Source organism: Myotis myotis, unplaced genomic scaffold (assembly GCF_014108235.1).
Source record: "Myotis myotis isolate mMyoMyo1 unplaced genomic scaffold, mMyoMyo1.p scaffold_m19_p_35, whole genome shotgun sequence".
NCBI classification, from domain to species: Eukaryota; Metazoa; Chordata; class Mammalia; order Chiroptera; family Vespertilionidae; genus Myotis; species Myotis myotis.
The window spans coordinates 734,423-750,353 of NW_023416341.1; the positions used below are offsets into that span (position 1 = coordinate 734,423).

At 44.9% G+C, this 15,931-nt stretch overlaps 1 protein-coding gene and 1 pseudogene across 2 annotated transcripts in view; both read right to left on the reverse strand.

The window, feature by feature from the left end:
- The window catches only part of RAB11FIP3 (RAB11 family interacting protein 3), a 106,786-nt gene that overhangs the window by 37,456 nt on the left and 53,399 nt on the right, over positions 1-15,931 (reverse strand). For both annotated transcript variants that reach the window (XM_036303059.1, XM_036303060.1), the window contains exon 2: positions 5,512-5,605. In XM_036303059.1, coding sequence (XP_036158952.1) covers positions 5,512-5,605 — 94 coding nt within the window. The remainder of the gene's footprint in view (positions 1-5,511; positions 5,606-15,931) is intronic.
- LOC118652945 lies at positions 12,316-12,456 on the reverse strand (annotated as a pseudogene).

Below are 15,931 nucleotides of genomic sequence, written 5' to 3' on the forward strand. Positions count from 1 at the left end.
GTGAAGTCACTGACAGCCAGTATAAGTGGGAAGGGAGAATGAATGTTGAAGGACCCTCACCACAGAGCAATAGCTGGACACGTGGCTACTCCATCCAGTTTCTAAAGAGCTCTCTCAATTTAAACAATGATGCTTTTCCTCAATAATTATGAAAATTCAAGCATTTATGCATTTAGTAATTATGAGATGTCTTTGCCAATTCCATACTGCTTTGCAGTAGTAATTAAGGCCCTTAAACCAAAATCCCTTATGTGGCTGCTGTTTTGTATTGTTTTCCCTGGGAGTGTGACTAAATATCTGAGGGCTCAGGCTATGGCGGAGTGAGAGCCTCAGAGCACGCAGGCTGACAGTCTTGGAGTCCCCTGCACTGGAGGGTTGGGTCTTTGGTGCATGTGAACTACAGCAAACTACATGTGCCCTTTTTATATATATATATATATATATTGATTTGAGAGAAGAAGGGAGAGGGAAAGATAGAAACATCAATGATGAGAGAGAATCACTGATTGGCTGCCTCCAGCACATCCCCTACTGGGGATCAAGCCCGCAACCTGGGCATGTGCCCTTGACCGGAGTCAAACCCAGGACCCTTCAATCCGCAGGCTGATGCTCTATCCACTGAGCCAAACCAGCCAGGGCTATGTATGCTCTTTGTGAAGGGGGAGAGGATTGCTGTGGACAGAAGTTTTTGGTTTCTGTGACAGGAAGTAAAGGAGGACCATTATCCCAGTGGTCACACATCTATAATAATAAAAGAGTAATATGCTAATTAGACCGGACATCCTTCTGGGCGTCATTTCAGACAAAGCCAGGGCCAGAGAGAAGAGCCCGGGTCCCAGGTGCCTGCCAGTGACTGGAAGGAAGCTTGGGTCCCAGGTGCTGGAGGGAAGCCGGTGCCAGCAGCCAGGGGAAGGCAGGCCTACTCTTGCATGAATTTTTGTGCATTGGGCCTCAGTATTTTATAAAAGGCCAGACTATTTGGGGCCTATTTTCCCCCTCTTAAATGTTAACAGTCTTGCTTGCACTTCCAAAAATTGAAACACAGAATTTCAAACTCTTAAAACTTAGCGAATCATTTCAGACATGTAGACATGTGCTCAGATTCCAGTGGTGGGCATATGATTTAGGAGTCTTGCCCGACATGGTGAAGAGAAAGACGTGAACATAGCTGATGTTTTTCTATTCTTGATGGGAACTAAATAGGACTTTTCTTTCAGTTTTCTTCTACAAAAACTAAAGCAATTTTCAATTAAGTAGAAATTTTTAATGTGCATTTATCTTATTCTTTCAGAGTCAATTTGGGGGGGGAGGAGGAGACGAGCCAGAGCAATGGCCTATTTGTAATAATTCCCTCTCTATCTCATTCTATTACTGAAATAAGGCCTGTGGTTATGACAGTAACAATCTCCTTGCGCTTTCCATGCAAACTGGGTCAATATATCGTGTCACTTGCTATGCTGCTCCTGGATACAGAATAAAAGTCTGTCAGACAAGACAGGCTGTGAGCAGCCATGATGGCACACTGGAGGGAAGACTCAAAGTGCACGTATCATGCTTTCCACTCTTCCAGATGCTATGAAGTAACATTTCACAATCATCTTTGACTTGCTTTGATCCTAATTTTATTTTCACTCTCCCTTCCTAACAAAAGTTAAATGATAAAGAAGTCAAATTACAAAAAAAATTTGCAAATTACCAAAAAAGTAAAGCCAAGCCCACAGCTCTGAGCAAGACCGGCAGTATATCCGATGCACAGGGTGGGGTGTTCCTCACGCCCACGCCAGCTGCAGTCACCTGGAGGCCCTGCCACTCATGCCCACTCCAAGACATAGACCTGCTCTGCTGGTGTTGAGCCAAGGGGCCTCTCAACAGCCCTTCCAAAGGGAGCTTGGGATGGAATTGAATTGTGAGGCCTCTTGACAAGAAGGTCAAGTCCTCCCACAGTGCCCACAGCCCAGTCATGCCCCCACCTTCTGATCCTGGTTACCCAACCAGCCACAGTGACCTCCCTTCAGCTCCCAAATGTGCAGGGCACACTCCCTTCATGTCCCCGACCTGGACCCTGCCACCCCTTCCCAGACTTTCTCAGGGAGAATTCCATGGACCACCTCTACCATCACCCTCCTCCTGAGCTCCTGTTAGCTCTCATAGCTCTACGGCCTCAACGTGTATGGGCTGTCCTCCACAAGAATGCTGGCTCTCAGGGCAGGGGACTCTACTTCCCAGAGTCTGGAACAATCCAGCTCAACAGTGTCCACACCCACAGTCCTTCCAGGTCTAAGCTGTGCCCTCCCTTAGCTACTGCCCCTCCATCCAGCCTGATTCAAGCTCTCATCACTAAAACCTCCCTTCAGCCCACCCACTCAAGGACCCTGACCCATCTGCTGGCAGGCCAACCCTATCCAAAGCCTCCGACCTTTCTGCCTCCTCAACCACACACCCCAGCAGCAGACTGTCCCTCATATTCCAGAGTCCACTACCTCACTTTAGAAGCAGGGGTCTGTTCTACACAAGCTAAACTCAGGGTTGGGGGGACAGTACCTACAATGCACCTCCCAATATAGTTTCGTGTTGAGACCAAGCCCCAAGCCTCGTCTTCTGGGGATGCTTCTATTCCAGAATGTTCTTGCCATTGGAAAAACACGGCACCATTTCCTGAAGATATTCATAACTCCAGGACTGACTGGGGGGATCTTATTTTTAATTAAATCAAAGTGGAAATATTACCAACAAGAACAGAGACTTGCAAAAACAGAGACTCAAACAATCCCAGCGGGGTTCAATGGAGTGTGGGCTAGACAGAGGCAGTCCTTTCCCTAGGTGAACTGACTTTGTGGGGCTTGGAACAGCAAGAGGCTGCTCCCCAATACAGAAGAAGGTGCAGCTGCAGTTAGCCAGCTGCCTGGGGAAGAGGGACAGAGCAGGTGGAACTGGACATGTCAGCCAGGAGAGGTTAAAATGGGAGCGCAGACTGGAGACCTCTGGATGTGACAGAAGAGCCCTGGCCAGCTCCGCTCAGGCAGACACAGAAATCCTACCTCGTGCTTCTCTCTGCCAGCCTCTGGGAAGGACAGAGAGTGCCTCAGCTTCAGTGGGAGTATCCCAGGCAAAGGCAAGGAAGAGAGCGGAGGGGTGGGGTGCGCAGGCAGAGGTCCTATCTCAGCGGATCAGGGTGATGGTTAACCATTAAGGAAAGATCAGGACTCAAGGAGACAGGCCATTCTCAGGTGACCACTTTCTCTCACTAGATTGATAAATATCTACACATGCCTTAAGTCACTGAACTTCAAGACACATGCAACCCACGAGATAACTAAGAGGGTCAGCAGCCAGCAACCCGTTCTGTCCGACAGATAATCAGCCCCTGCAGAGACAGCTCCTGGCTCTCAGTGGGCAGGTCAACGGCCCAAGAATTTTATTACAGCGGACTGGTTGTGCCTGCCTGGATCAAGTTTTCCGGGAGCATATGACCCCTCCCCCGCAGGAACTCCTGCAGCGGAGCCTACTCCATTTCGCACTAACCGTGGCCCGAAAGAACAGAGAGCAGCCACCAGCCTGAATTCTGACTAGAGAGAGCCTCAGAGTTTGACCACACAGATGGCCCAGGCTCCATCTCTCACTGACCACTGCCCATACCCATGAGCCAGCTGCCACTGCTGCTCTCAGCCTTCCCACTTGAGAGGAATCTGGGCTCCTCAACCACCTGAGTCCAAGGAAGCCCAGTCTCAACCCTCGCTGGAAGGGCAGAGACTACAAGGGGCGTGTCCAAGGCCCAGAGCTCCTCCGGGCCCTTTGATTTGTGCCTCAGGGAACACACTGATGCCACCATCCCTGTGCTAAGGTTGTGCAAGTCAGCCCCCACCCCCACCTGCCACACTGACAGCAGCAGCACCTCCCCTGTTGTTCCCTCCCTCGTTTCGTGCTCTGTACGCACAAGGTCCCTGGCTGCTTGTTCACCATGGGTCTCTGGGCTGTGCTGGTGTTCAGATCTATGTGGACTAACTAGGTGAAAGAAGTAACAACACACAGGGCTCCACATACAGAATGCTACTCAAAACCATCTGGGATTTGGTGTTTTAGGAAACCCAGGCCCTATGTGACACTGTCGGGCAATAATTTTCGGAATGTAACAGAGAAGACAGGTGAGACTCTATCAACAACTGCTAATAAGACCTCGGGTTCAAAGGTACCCCCCCTTGACTGGACCACCATGATGACCATGGGCTCTGCCGAGTCTCTTTATGCCCCTCTTCCTCTGACAAGGTGCAAGAAGGAAGGAGACAGCCTGTGACTGGAGACTTCCCAACACTGCACTCCTGACACCACCTGGCCCAAGATGGGGAATGAGAAGGAAAGGTCTACTCAGAGCTTCAGAGTTTCACTTGAAGAGGAAAGTGCTTGGACAACTGGTAAGAGAGTAAAATGGTACAACTACTTGGGAGAACATCTGGCAATTTTACACGAAACTGAATTCACATGCACATGACTAGCCACCCCACTGTCTGGTACCGGCCCCCAACACATGAAAACATGTATCTACATAGACCTGCCCACCAATTTCACTAGAAGCTTTATATATAACCCCCAACTGGAACCATCTAGCCCCAAACAAGTATCCACCCATGAGGTATAAGCACATGATGGAGCACTACTCCATAACAGAAAAACAGACTCCTGATACAACACAATGAATCTCAAAAACATCACGCACGGGGAGCAGCCAGATGAAAGAGCAGATATGGATGATCATATTTACATGAAGTCCACGAAAGGCAAAACTAATCCATGGCGGCAAAAATCAGCAAAGAAGGTACCAATAAGAGGGAGGAGATTACTAGAAGGCCATGAGGGAACTGCCTGTGGTGATGTTAGTAACTCTTGGCAGTGATTTGCATTACCAGACACAAGAACTTGTCAAAATTCACAGAATGGCACACTTAAGGTTTCACTGTAGGTAAATTTTACTCTAAAAAGACTACAAACAACTATTTAACTCTGGGTAATGACTGATAGCATGCTGAAAAGTTTAGGCTGAAGTGTATGGAAGTATACTGATTTGTAATGCGTCCCATTAGAAAAAAGAGAAAATAGATAGGAAGGTGGATGGATAAAGCAGATATGGTAAAATGTTGCCTGCAGAATACAGATAAGAGATATACATATGAGTGTTCACTGTGTAAGTCTTTTAATATTTTTGTGTGTGTCAGTTTCCATTAAAAACTCTTTGGGGAAAGTGGCAGTAGTTTTCTAACATTATGGATAAGTAGTTGAGTCAGTCAATTTTGGAAGATAGGGTATGTGAAGAGCAAATAACAAAAAAGGAGAGAGAGCATCCTTAAACCTGGGGCATTTTAGGGACTTCAAAGGGAAGACATTAAGCTCAGCAAAAGGAGTCTGAGGCGTAATGGTCATTAATAAGGGGTGGCTGAGCAAGAGGGAAGGCCAGAGGTAGAGTTGAGGAAGGGGTGAGGCGATGGAAGCACAGGGGTGGGGGGAGGGGGGGTGACTGACCTCCATTTCTGATCGCCGTGATCCCTTGGTAGAAGTCTTCAAAACTGATCACGCCGAGCCCACTGGGATCCAAGTATTTTGTTAAGTCCTTCACCTGCAATTGCCAAGTAAAAATATGTTACCCAAGCCTTTACAAAATTGGAAGGGGTATATCATGCACTTGACCTTTTCACCATATTTAGAGAAGCAGCCTACTTATAAGGTGCCATGCTGAAAATAAGAGCCACTGGTTCCTCTGATCCAAAGGCCACCGAAAGCTCCAGACAGAAAACAGGCGGTATCCTAAGAAGGTGCCAACGACACCTGGGACAATGAGTCAGGAATAAGATCCTGCTTTCAAAAGTCAAGAGCCATGCTTCTTGAGTAAAAAGATAATCCAGTGTTAACATTTTAGTATTATTCTAGCCATTGTCTAGATTACTACACATAGCAAAGACCCACCCATCCTTTCCAACAGCTGTGCAGAGTTCTTAGGAAAGACAATGTAGGCAAGTAGATCTAAAAATCATAAATAGTAAGTCAATAATTCACACATGGGTGTTATAGAAAATGAAACTCTTTGAAAAAAGACATTTGTATATCCAAGTATAAATGGATTTCATCAAAATTTTAAAGTTTTGCACCTCAAAAGACATCATTAGTAAAACTAAAAGATAAGACACAGACTGGGAGAACATATTTATAAATCATGTATCTGATAAAGGACTTGTATCTAAAATGTATAAAGAAATCTCACAGTACAACAAAAAGACAAAAAAACACAATTTTTAAAAAAATAGGTAAAAAATTTAAACAGTTGCCCTGGCCTCATCCCATGCACCAGAATATCATGGTTCGATTCCCAGTCAGGGCATATGCCTAGATTGTGGGTTCAGTCCCTGGTTGGGGTGCATATGGGAGGCAATCGATCAATGTTTCTCTCTCACAATGATGTTTCTCTTTCTCTCCCTCTCCCTTCCTCTCTCTCTCAAAAAAAACCTTTAAACAGTTATTTCATCAAAGATATACAAATGGCTTATAAGCACATGAAAAGATGCTCGAGATCATGAGTCCTCAGGGAAATGCAAATGAAAACCACAGGCTATCACTCACTAGAACAGCTGTAATCAAAAGTATTGACAATAACAAGGATTGGTGAAGTTGTCGAAAAATTGGACCCTCATATGCTAGGAAGAATGTAAAATGGTCTGGCTAATTTTGAAGATCATTTGGCAGTTTCTTGAAAAGATAAACATAAGCTTAGTATACAACATAGCAATTCTACTCATAGGTATCTACCCAAGAGAAAAAAATAGGGGGGAAAAGATGTATATGCAAATATTCATAGCAAGCAGCATTATTCACAATAGCAAAATAGCAAAAGCAATTCAATGTCCATCAACTGAGGAATGGATAAACAAGATGTGATCTATCCAAAAGACTATTATTCAGCCATTAAAAGGAATAAAATCCTGATACGTACTACATCATGAATGAACCTCAAAAACATTTTGCTAAGTAAAAAGCCAGACACAAAAGATCACAAATTATATTCTTTCATTTAAAGGAAATTTTCAGAAAAGATAAATATATAGAGATATAAAGCATATTAGTGGTTGCCTAGAAATTGTGGGGTGGAAGTGGGATGATTGCTAACAGCATGAGAACTCTTTTTGGCATGTGGGAATGTTGTAAAACTAGGCTGTGATGATGACTGTATAACTTTATAAATTTACTAAAATTCATTGATTTGCACATTTACAGTGGGTAAATTTTATGGCACCTAGATTATACTTAAACAAGCTCTTAAAAACAAATGAATAGTCCGGCCGCCTTGGCTCAGTGGTTAAGCCTCGACCTATGATCCAGGAGGACATGGTTCGATTCCTGGTCAGGGCATATGCCCAGGTTGTGGGCTCGATCCCCAGTGTGGGGAGGGCAGGAAGCAGCTGATCAGTGATTCTCTCTCATCATTGATGTTTCTATCTCTCCGTCTCCCTCGCTGAAATTAAAAAATATATTTTTAAAAAATTATATTTAAGAAAACGTCCCTAAAAAAATTAACTACATATTGAAAGACTACATGGGGTACCTAAGAAAATCAACTCCCAATCCCAAAAGACCTACTCTAACACTTAATCTGATAAATTTTTTGGACTTTGAAGGAAAAAAAACACCTGTGAATAGCTATGTGAAAATCAAATGATTTTATAAAAGAAAATTAGATTATCATTAAACTTTTCCACAGCAACACAGGAATATTCTAATTCCATTATTCCAAGTGTTGTTGAGGACTGGGATCCTCCACATCACCATGAGGTATCTATCACACATGATGTTTTAAAAATGAAACAATAAAACCCTTCTAATTGTGTTCAATTAACAGTGAGCACCTGTAGCTAGGTTGTGATATTTAAATTCAATTTCCATTGAAAGGAATCAGGACACTTGGAGAAATGCCAAGAGATGTGCAAGTTAAGCCTGGAATATCTTGTCACACCTGAAAGCAAAGCCTTTACTAGGTCACATCAAAGAACTCGGGAGCCAACCTAAACAGGATTTTATTTTTAAAATGTATTTTATTGACTTTTTACAGAGAGGAAGGGAGAGGGATAGAGAGTTAGAAACATCAATGAGAGAGAAACATCGATCGGCTGCCTCCTACACACCTCCCCACTGGGGATGTGCCCGAAACCAAGGTACATGCCCTTGACCGGAATCGAACCTGGGACCCTTGAGTCCGCAGGCCAACACTCTATCCACTGAGCCAAACCGGTCAGGGCCTAAACAGGATTTTACAGTAAAAAATGAAACAATATGAGCATTGATGAGAATGAAAAATACAGCAGACTGAAATATATCACATTTTAGTCAATTAAAGCATAATTATGGTTAAAAAACAACAACTAGTCATTAGTGGAGGACACTAGTGAATCAATTTATCACTGTGAAAACTAAGAAAAGGAAAGAACCAAGCAGTTAGCCTGCCTTCCCTATACAAACTGTTAACTCAGGGTAAGCAACGGTAGTCATGAGGGGAAGTGTCTCTTCAAGAATCATTCCAGCCCTGGCCTGAGTGGCTAGGTTGGTTGGCATCCTCCCTTTCACCGAAAGGCTGTTGGTTCCATTCCCAGTCAGGGCACATGCCTGGGTTGTGGGCTCGATCTCCGGTAGGGGGGCGTGCAGGAGACAGTCTATCAATGTTGTGCTCTCACATCACAATGTTTCTCTCTTCTCCCTTCCTCTCTCCTTAAAAAGCAATAAATTATTCTTTAATTGCCGAAACCGGTTTGGCTCAGTGGATAGAGCGTCAGCCTGCGGACTGAAAGGTCCCAGGTTCGATTCCGGTCAAGGGCATGTACCTGGGTTGCGGGCACATCCCCAGTGGGAGATGTGCAGGAGGCAGCTGATCGATGTTTCTCTCTCATCGATGTTTCTAACTTTCTATCTCTCTCCCTTCCTCTCTGTGAAAAATCAATAAAATATATTAAAAAAATAAAATAAATTATTCTTTAATTTATTGATTTTTTTTTTTTTTTCAGAGAGGAAGGGAGAGGGAGAGGATAGCGAGTTAGAAACATCAACGAGAGAGAAACATCGATTCAGCTGCCTCTTGCACGCCCCCTCCTGGGGATGTGCCCGCAACCCAGGTACATGCCCTTGAGCAGAATTGAACCTGGGACCTTTGAGTCCGAAGGCCGACGCTCTATCCGCTGAGCCAAACCAGCTAGGGCTACTCTTTAAAAATAAATAATCATTCCAGCCAATAATCCAAAAAAGGAATGATGGGATTCAAATGTCACCATCCTGCAGTGCTTGATGAAGAAATGGACATAATCAATGACCCTCAGTGCTTCCCAAGGGCACAAAAAGACAGACAATAAGACACCAAATGCCTCCTGATGGAAGTATGTGACGCCACCTGAACCCAACTACCAATTTACAGGAAATACAATGATCAAAGCAATGTGTTTCAATAATATCACAGGGATGTAATCAGCAAAACCCAATCCATGAGGACCTTAAAAGAGACAGATAATGCGCTAACCGGTCTGGCTCAGTGGACAGAGCATCAGCCTGCGGACTCAAGGGTCCCAGGTTCGATTCTGGTCAAGGGCATGTACCTTGGTTGCGGGCACATCCCCAGTGGGGGGTGTGCAGGAGGCCGCTGATCGATGTTTCTGACTCTCTCTATCCCTCTCCCTTCCGCTCTGTAAGAAATCAATAAAATATATATTTTTTAAAAATACATCTAGCCCTAACCTGTTTGGCTCAGTGGATAGAGCATCGGCCTGCGGACTGAAGGGTCCCAGGTTCGATTCCGGTCAAGGGCATGTACCTCAGTTGTGGGCACATCCCCAGGAGGGGGTGTGCAGGAGGCAGCTGATCGATGTTTCTCTCTCATCATCAATGTTTCTAACTCTATCCCTCTCCCTTCCTCTTTGAAATCAATAAAGACATATTTTTAAAAAATACATCTACATTAAAAAAAAAAGAGAGACAGATAACCGCCCCGGCCAGTGTAGCTCAGTGGTTGAATGTCAAGCTATGAATCAGGAGTTCATGGTTCGATTCCAGTCAGGGCACGTCCCTGGGTTGCGGGCTCAATCCCCAGTAGGGGGCATGAATCGCTCTAGTCATTGATGTTTCTATCTCTCCCTCTCCCTTCCTTTCTGAAATCAATAAAAATATATTAAAAAAGAGACAGATAAGTAACCTGTTATTTTCAAGGAGAAAAAAAAAAGATGGAGAAAGTAAACCTTTAAGAAACTTAGGATTCTGGCTGGCATGGAGCAGGGGTTGAGCGTCAAACTATGAACCAGGAGGTCACAGTTCAACTCCCAGTCAGGGCGCATGCCTGGGTTTCGGGCTCAGTGCCCAGCAAGGAGAGTGCGGGAGGCAGCCAATAGATTATTCTCTCTCTTCACTGATGTTTCTATCTTTCTCTTCCTCTCCCTTGCTCTCTAAAATCAATAAAAATATATTTTGAATGCTGATCCTGGATAATGAATATTGACTGAATATTTGATATTAAGGAACTGTTGTTAATTTATGAACAGTGTTTTTTATATATTTACTAAAATATTTAGGGATACTTTAAAAGCCTGGGGGCTGTCCTGGCCAGTTTGGCTCAGTGGATAGAGAATCAGCCCACAGACTAAAGGATCCCAGGTTCGATTCCGGTCAAGGGCACGTACCTTGGTTGCAGGCTTCATCCCTGGTGCTAGACGGGGTGTGTGTAGAAGGCACACTCTCTGTCTCTCTCCCTCCCTTCCACTCTCTCTAAAAATCAATAGAAATCCTCATGAGAGGATTAACAATCCTACATAATAAAAGCCTAATATGCTGTCCAGTCATCCATTCAACCAATCAAAGCGTAATATGCTAATGATATGCTAAGGCCGCTCAACTGCTCGCTATGACTAGCACTGACCACCAAGGGGCAATCAACCAGTCGCTGTGACATGCACTGACCACCAGGGGGCAGATGCTCCAACTGGTAGGTTAGCTTGCTGCTGCGGTCTGATCAGGACTGAGCGACTGAGCGAGATAGGCCAGACAAGCCCTGGAGCCCTTTCATGGTCCCTCCCCGGCTGGCCAACCTCCCGCATCCCTGCTCGCCTCGATCATGCACTGGTGGGGTCCCTCAGCCTGGCCTGTGCTCTCGCAACCTGGGACCCCTCGGGGGATGTTGGAGAGCTGGTTTCGGCTCGATCCCGCAGGCCATGTCAAGGGACCCACTGGTGAACGAATTCGTGCACCTGGCCTCTAGTAGATAAATAAATACAAACCAACCAACCTGGGGCTGTCCTAGCCTGTTTGCTCAGTGGTTAGAGTGTCAGCCTGCGGACTGAAGGGTCTTGGGTTCCATTCCAGTCAAGGGCACATACCTCAGTGGCAGGCTTGATCCCTAGTCCCAGTTGGGGCATGTGCGGGAGGCAAACAACTAATGTTTCTCTCTCGCATCCATGTTTCTCTCTCTGTCTCTCTCTAAAAAAAACCCGGGGCTCAGGTACATACGGCTACTGTACACATACATAACCAAATGGCCATAACTGACAGCTACTGAGGCTGGGCATGGGATCCTGGGGAAGCATTACACTATTCTCTCTACTTTTGTATAGAATTGAACTTTTCCATAATGAAAACTTTTTTTGTTTTATTAATCCTCACCTGAGGATATTTTTTTCCATTGATTTTAGAGAGGGTGGAAGGGAAGGAGGGAGGGGGTTAGAGAGAAAGAGAAACATCAATGTGAAAGACACATCAATTGGCTGCCTCCTGCGCACACCCCGAACCTGGGCCGGGGATAGAACCTGCAACCCATGTATGTGCCCTTGACCGGGAATCGAACCCATGACCCTTCAGTGCATGGGACAACACTGTAACCACTGAGCAACACTGACCAGGGCTCCATAATGAGAGCTTTAAAGAGAAAGAAAGAAAACAAGAGAGAAAAAGAGCAAGAAAGGAAAAAGAGAGGGGGGAGGGAGAGGGGGGAAAAGGATGACCTGATTAGCCAGGGAGAGGTGACCTTTGACCACAAAAGGAGGGAAGGACAATACAGGAAACAAGAAAGGTAAGGAGGGTTTCAGCATGTGAATACTTAGGACTAGAGTGTAGGCAGGGTATTTCAAAGGTAGAGAGTCAAAGCTAAGGCTATGATGGGCATGCGCCCTGGCTGAGACCAATCCATAATCCACACCACCCACAAATATCGCTCAGGGCCTCCTCGGGCAGGCTAGGCTGTCAGATGCTGCAACATACAGCCCTTTCAACATCATTTGTTGATGCCGTGCGACATAAAGTCAGACTAGAACTGGACCAGCTCAAACTGACTGACTCTAACAATCCAGGATTCTCTTTTTTTCCCATCGGGGGTCAGCACATCGGAGGGCAATGGATAAGCCTCGCCCTGGGAAAACCACCTTTGTGATCACGGTCTGTCCCCTGCCAGGTAAGTATACAATCCAGGGTCCTTGAGCCAGAACCGAATCTCCCTTTTCTCCCTCCACAACAGGAAGGGATGGCAGCCCCCATCCCTCCATCTCAGGGCCCTGGGTGTTTGAGACACTGGGCTCAGAAGTTTCCTCATCAGCTGATTTCCTGAAATAGCTGAATGACTCCCTCCTTATCTCACAAAAGCCTTCATTCCTAAAGCACATGATGTCTAGTGAGAATCTTGCTGGGTATTTAACCTGGAATCCACAGTGGCCAATCTGTCCTTAAGATTCCTAAGAATTTCAACAGTGAAGCTACTAATTGAACACAAAGTACCAAGTCATTCATCCTGAAACATTAACCCAATGCTTTATAAACAAATAAGTAACTGAAAGTAGGCCCTTTTATATGTTACCATGTTAGAATGAGCAAAGATGAATCAAAGTATACATTTTTTAAAGACCACTTTAACTATATTTTCTTTGGAGAATAAATCAACAATGATTTGGGGGTGGTTCTAATGATCCAAGTCCAAAGTTCTCCATTCACAGGCTTTCAGAAAAACACACAATAAGATTGGAATATCATAACCTGACCTTTCTTGGAAAATCAGCAGAACCACAAAAACAAGCCAAGAGATGTACACCAGGGCAGTCAAAGTAAGCCAGCATTCCTCCCTCAGACGGACTCAGCAAGTTGCAGAAAGGCCACGGGAGATGAACCCACTCTGCCACCAGCTACCAGGGGAAGGAGCTGGCTCCCACAGGATTATTTTAATATGAGAAATTTACCAACAAATTGTATTGTTTCTGCTTCAGATGTGGAGACATAATCTGCAAGAGAAGACAGCAGAACAAGCTCTCTAACCTGTTAATTCCAACGACAGAAGCACGGCTCACAGAAACCACACTGAAAGCACAGCACTTTACAGGGAAAACTACCCCCATTTCTGCACCTTGTTGTGACTTGAATTATAACATTTTCAAAAAAAGCTCATCTTATCAAAAGCCATGGTGATACTTTTAAGCACTTCAACCTTCCTAACATATAGAACACCCCAGCCAAAGAAAGTAGAATACATATTCCTCTCAAGGAAGTGCTCGTGGAACTTTTACCAAGACATATACGTTCTGGACCACAAAACAAGTTTCATTAGATTTTTAAAATTCCAAGTCAATATTAGCCATTAGGGAAATGCAAATTAAAATGACAATAAAGTACATAAACATCTACTTGGGTAGCTAAAATTAAAAAGACGGACCATACTGTGTACACCAAGTGTTTGGAAGCATGTGGAGGAATAGGAATTCTCATACACTGATGGTGTGAATGTAAAATTACAGAACCACTCTGGAAAACTATTTAGAAATTCCTTAAAGGGTTAACCATATATCTACCATAAGACCCAATCATTTCACTCCTAGGTATTCACCCAAGAGAAATGAAAGCATGTGTCCCATTTGTGACCTGTTTCTTTGTCTCCACATTTTGGCTGCTTCCCTACATTTGTTTCTATGTACTAGGCATAACTGCTATGTCTCCCAGACTTGGCAGAGTGGCCTTGTGTTATAGTAGGTGACCTGTAGGGCCCAGCGGCACCCTACACCCGAGATGGGTGCTCCAAGTGCACCCGCGTTGGCTGTGTGAATTGTCCTGATGTAGTTGAGCCTTGATTGCTGCTGATGTTACTGAGAGGGACTGACCGCCAGGCTGACGGGCTGTGAGGACCAGCTAAGACAATAGCAGAGGAGCTCTGTGCAGGAGCTGAATCTCCGGGGCAGGACTTGCTTCAATGAACTTTGGTGCCTGCCAAGTCCACCCCTTGAGTGTGTCGCTCGAGGAGGTGGTAGGGTTGTAATCTGGCATGGTCGGAAGCTCTCCACTAGGCGTACTAGCTCTGAAGCCTCCCAGGCAGTGTAAAGGTCAGCCACCTCCTGTGCTCTGCCTGAGGATTCCTGGCAGGAGCTACAGAGTGATCTGTAGATGGCTGCTACTTGTGCTGGGCTTGGAGGTGCCCTGGAGAGGCCAAGATGCAAACCAAGGCCAGCTGGCACTAGTGCCAGGCCTGGAGCCACTTAACAAGAGGTACGGGGAGAGACAGAGAGAGAGAAACATCACTGTGAGAGAGATACATCGATTGGTTGCCTACCGCACACGCCCAATCGGGCCAGGAATTGAACCTGGAACCAAGGTATGTAGCCTTGACCAGAATCAAACCTGCGATCCTTCAATCCACAGGCCTATGCTCTACCACGGAGCCAAACTATCTAGGGCAAAACATTAACTTTTAAAAAACTGGCCAGCTCTGTGGACACAAAATCAAGGCTCGTTTTTCTCCCTAACCACCTTAAGCCCTCTGGAATTACTGGGTCCTGCTGGGGAAAATGGAGTCATATAAGTATTTCTAATGTTTATCTTTTGGGCAATTTAAAAAGCAAGGTATGTTTGCTTTTAAACTTATATTTGAAAATAAAACAATAATATTAAGAGTTTTCCAACACTGAATGTGCTCATTTGGAACTCAGTTTTTCTGCTTGAAGTATAAGAGCAACTTCCTACATCACCTGTGATAAACTGATTAACCACCCTTGTTTAGGAGGTAGGGCTTATAAAATTCTAGAATAAAAGTATCATGCTGGTCTTATAAGGAAAAGGTCATCACATATGCCCCCCAAGAGGCATGTATACCATTCAGGAATACATTTTTCTCTTTCAGAAATACATATTGCAATGTTACCAGCTGTACCTTCCATCACTGGAAGGAGCCTGTTCAGCATCCAGGTATAGCAGTGCTTGGCTAACTCTTCTTGATGTTCCTCAGACAGGGACGTGGGTTGCCTCTAACACCAGAAGCTGCTTTCTCCCTACATCTGTCACCACTGGGATTCTGGCAGATTGCTGCTCTCCAACAAGTCCAACACCCACTCTGAAGATGTGAGTGGAGGAGTGGGTGGGCTGCAGAGAGACCAGGCTCCAGGGCAGTTCTGACTCTTCATGTTAGTTCTGTTAACATCGTTATGGAGATATAATTCATTTACCACGTAATTCATCCATTTAAAGCAATCATGTCAAACTTGCGACCTGCAGGCTGTGAGTTTGACATGCTTGATTTAAAGAGTACAATTCAGTGGTTTTTAGTATATTCAGAGAGCTATCTCTGTGTTATTTTAAATACAATAAAACCTTAAAATGTACATGAGAATCCTCAGAAAAATAGTCAACTGGACACATTCAAGCTCCATGTAAACATACTAAAGAAATGAAACAATTTACAGATGTTACCAAAGAGCACATACATTTAACATTCATGTAACCACATTAATCGGAGGAAACAGTGGCACTTCAGGAAGCAGAAACCACTCCTCCTTGTTCCTACATTTCAGGTCTGGTATTGGGGAGAGCTGGGGTGCCAGAGGAGAGAAGGGGAGCAGCTCTTAGGAAGGGACACTCTTGGCCTGTGGCCCCCTCCAAAAACCTATAAAAATATCCCCTCTATGGC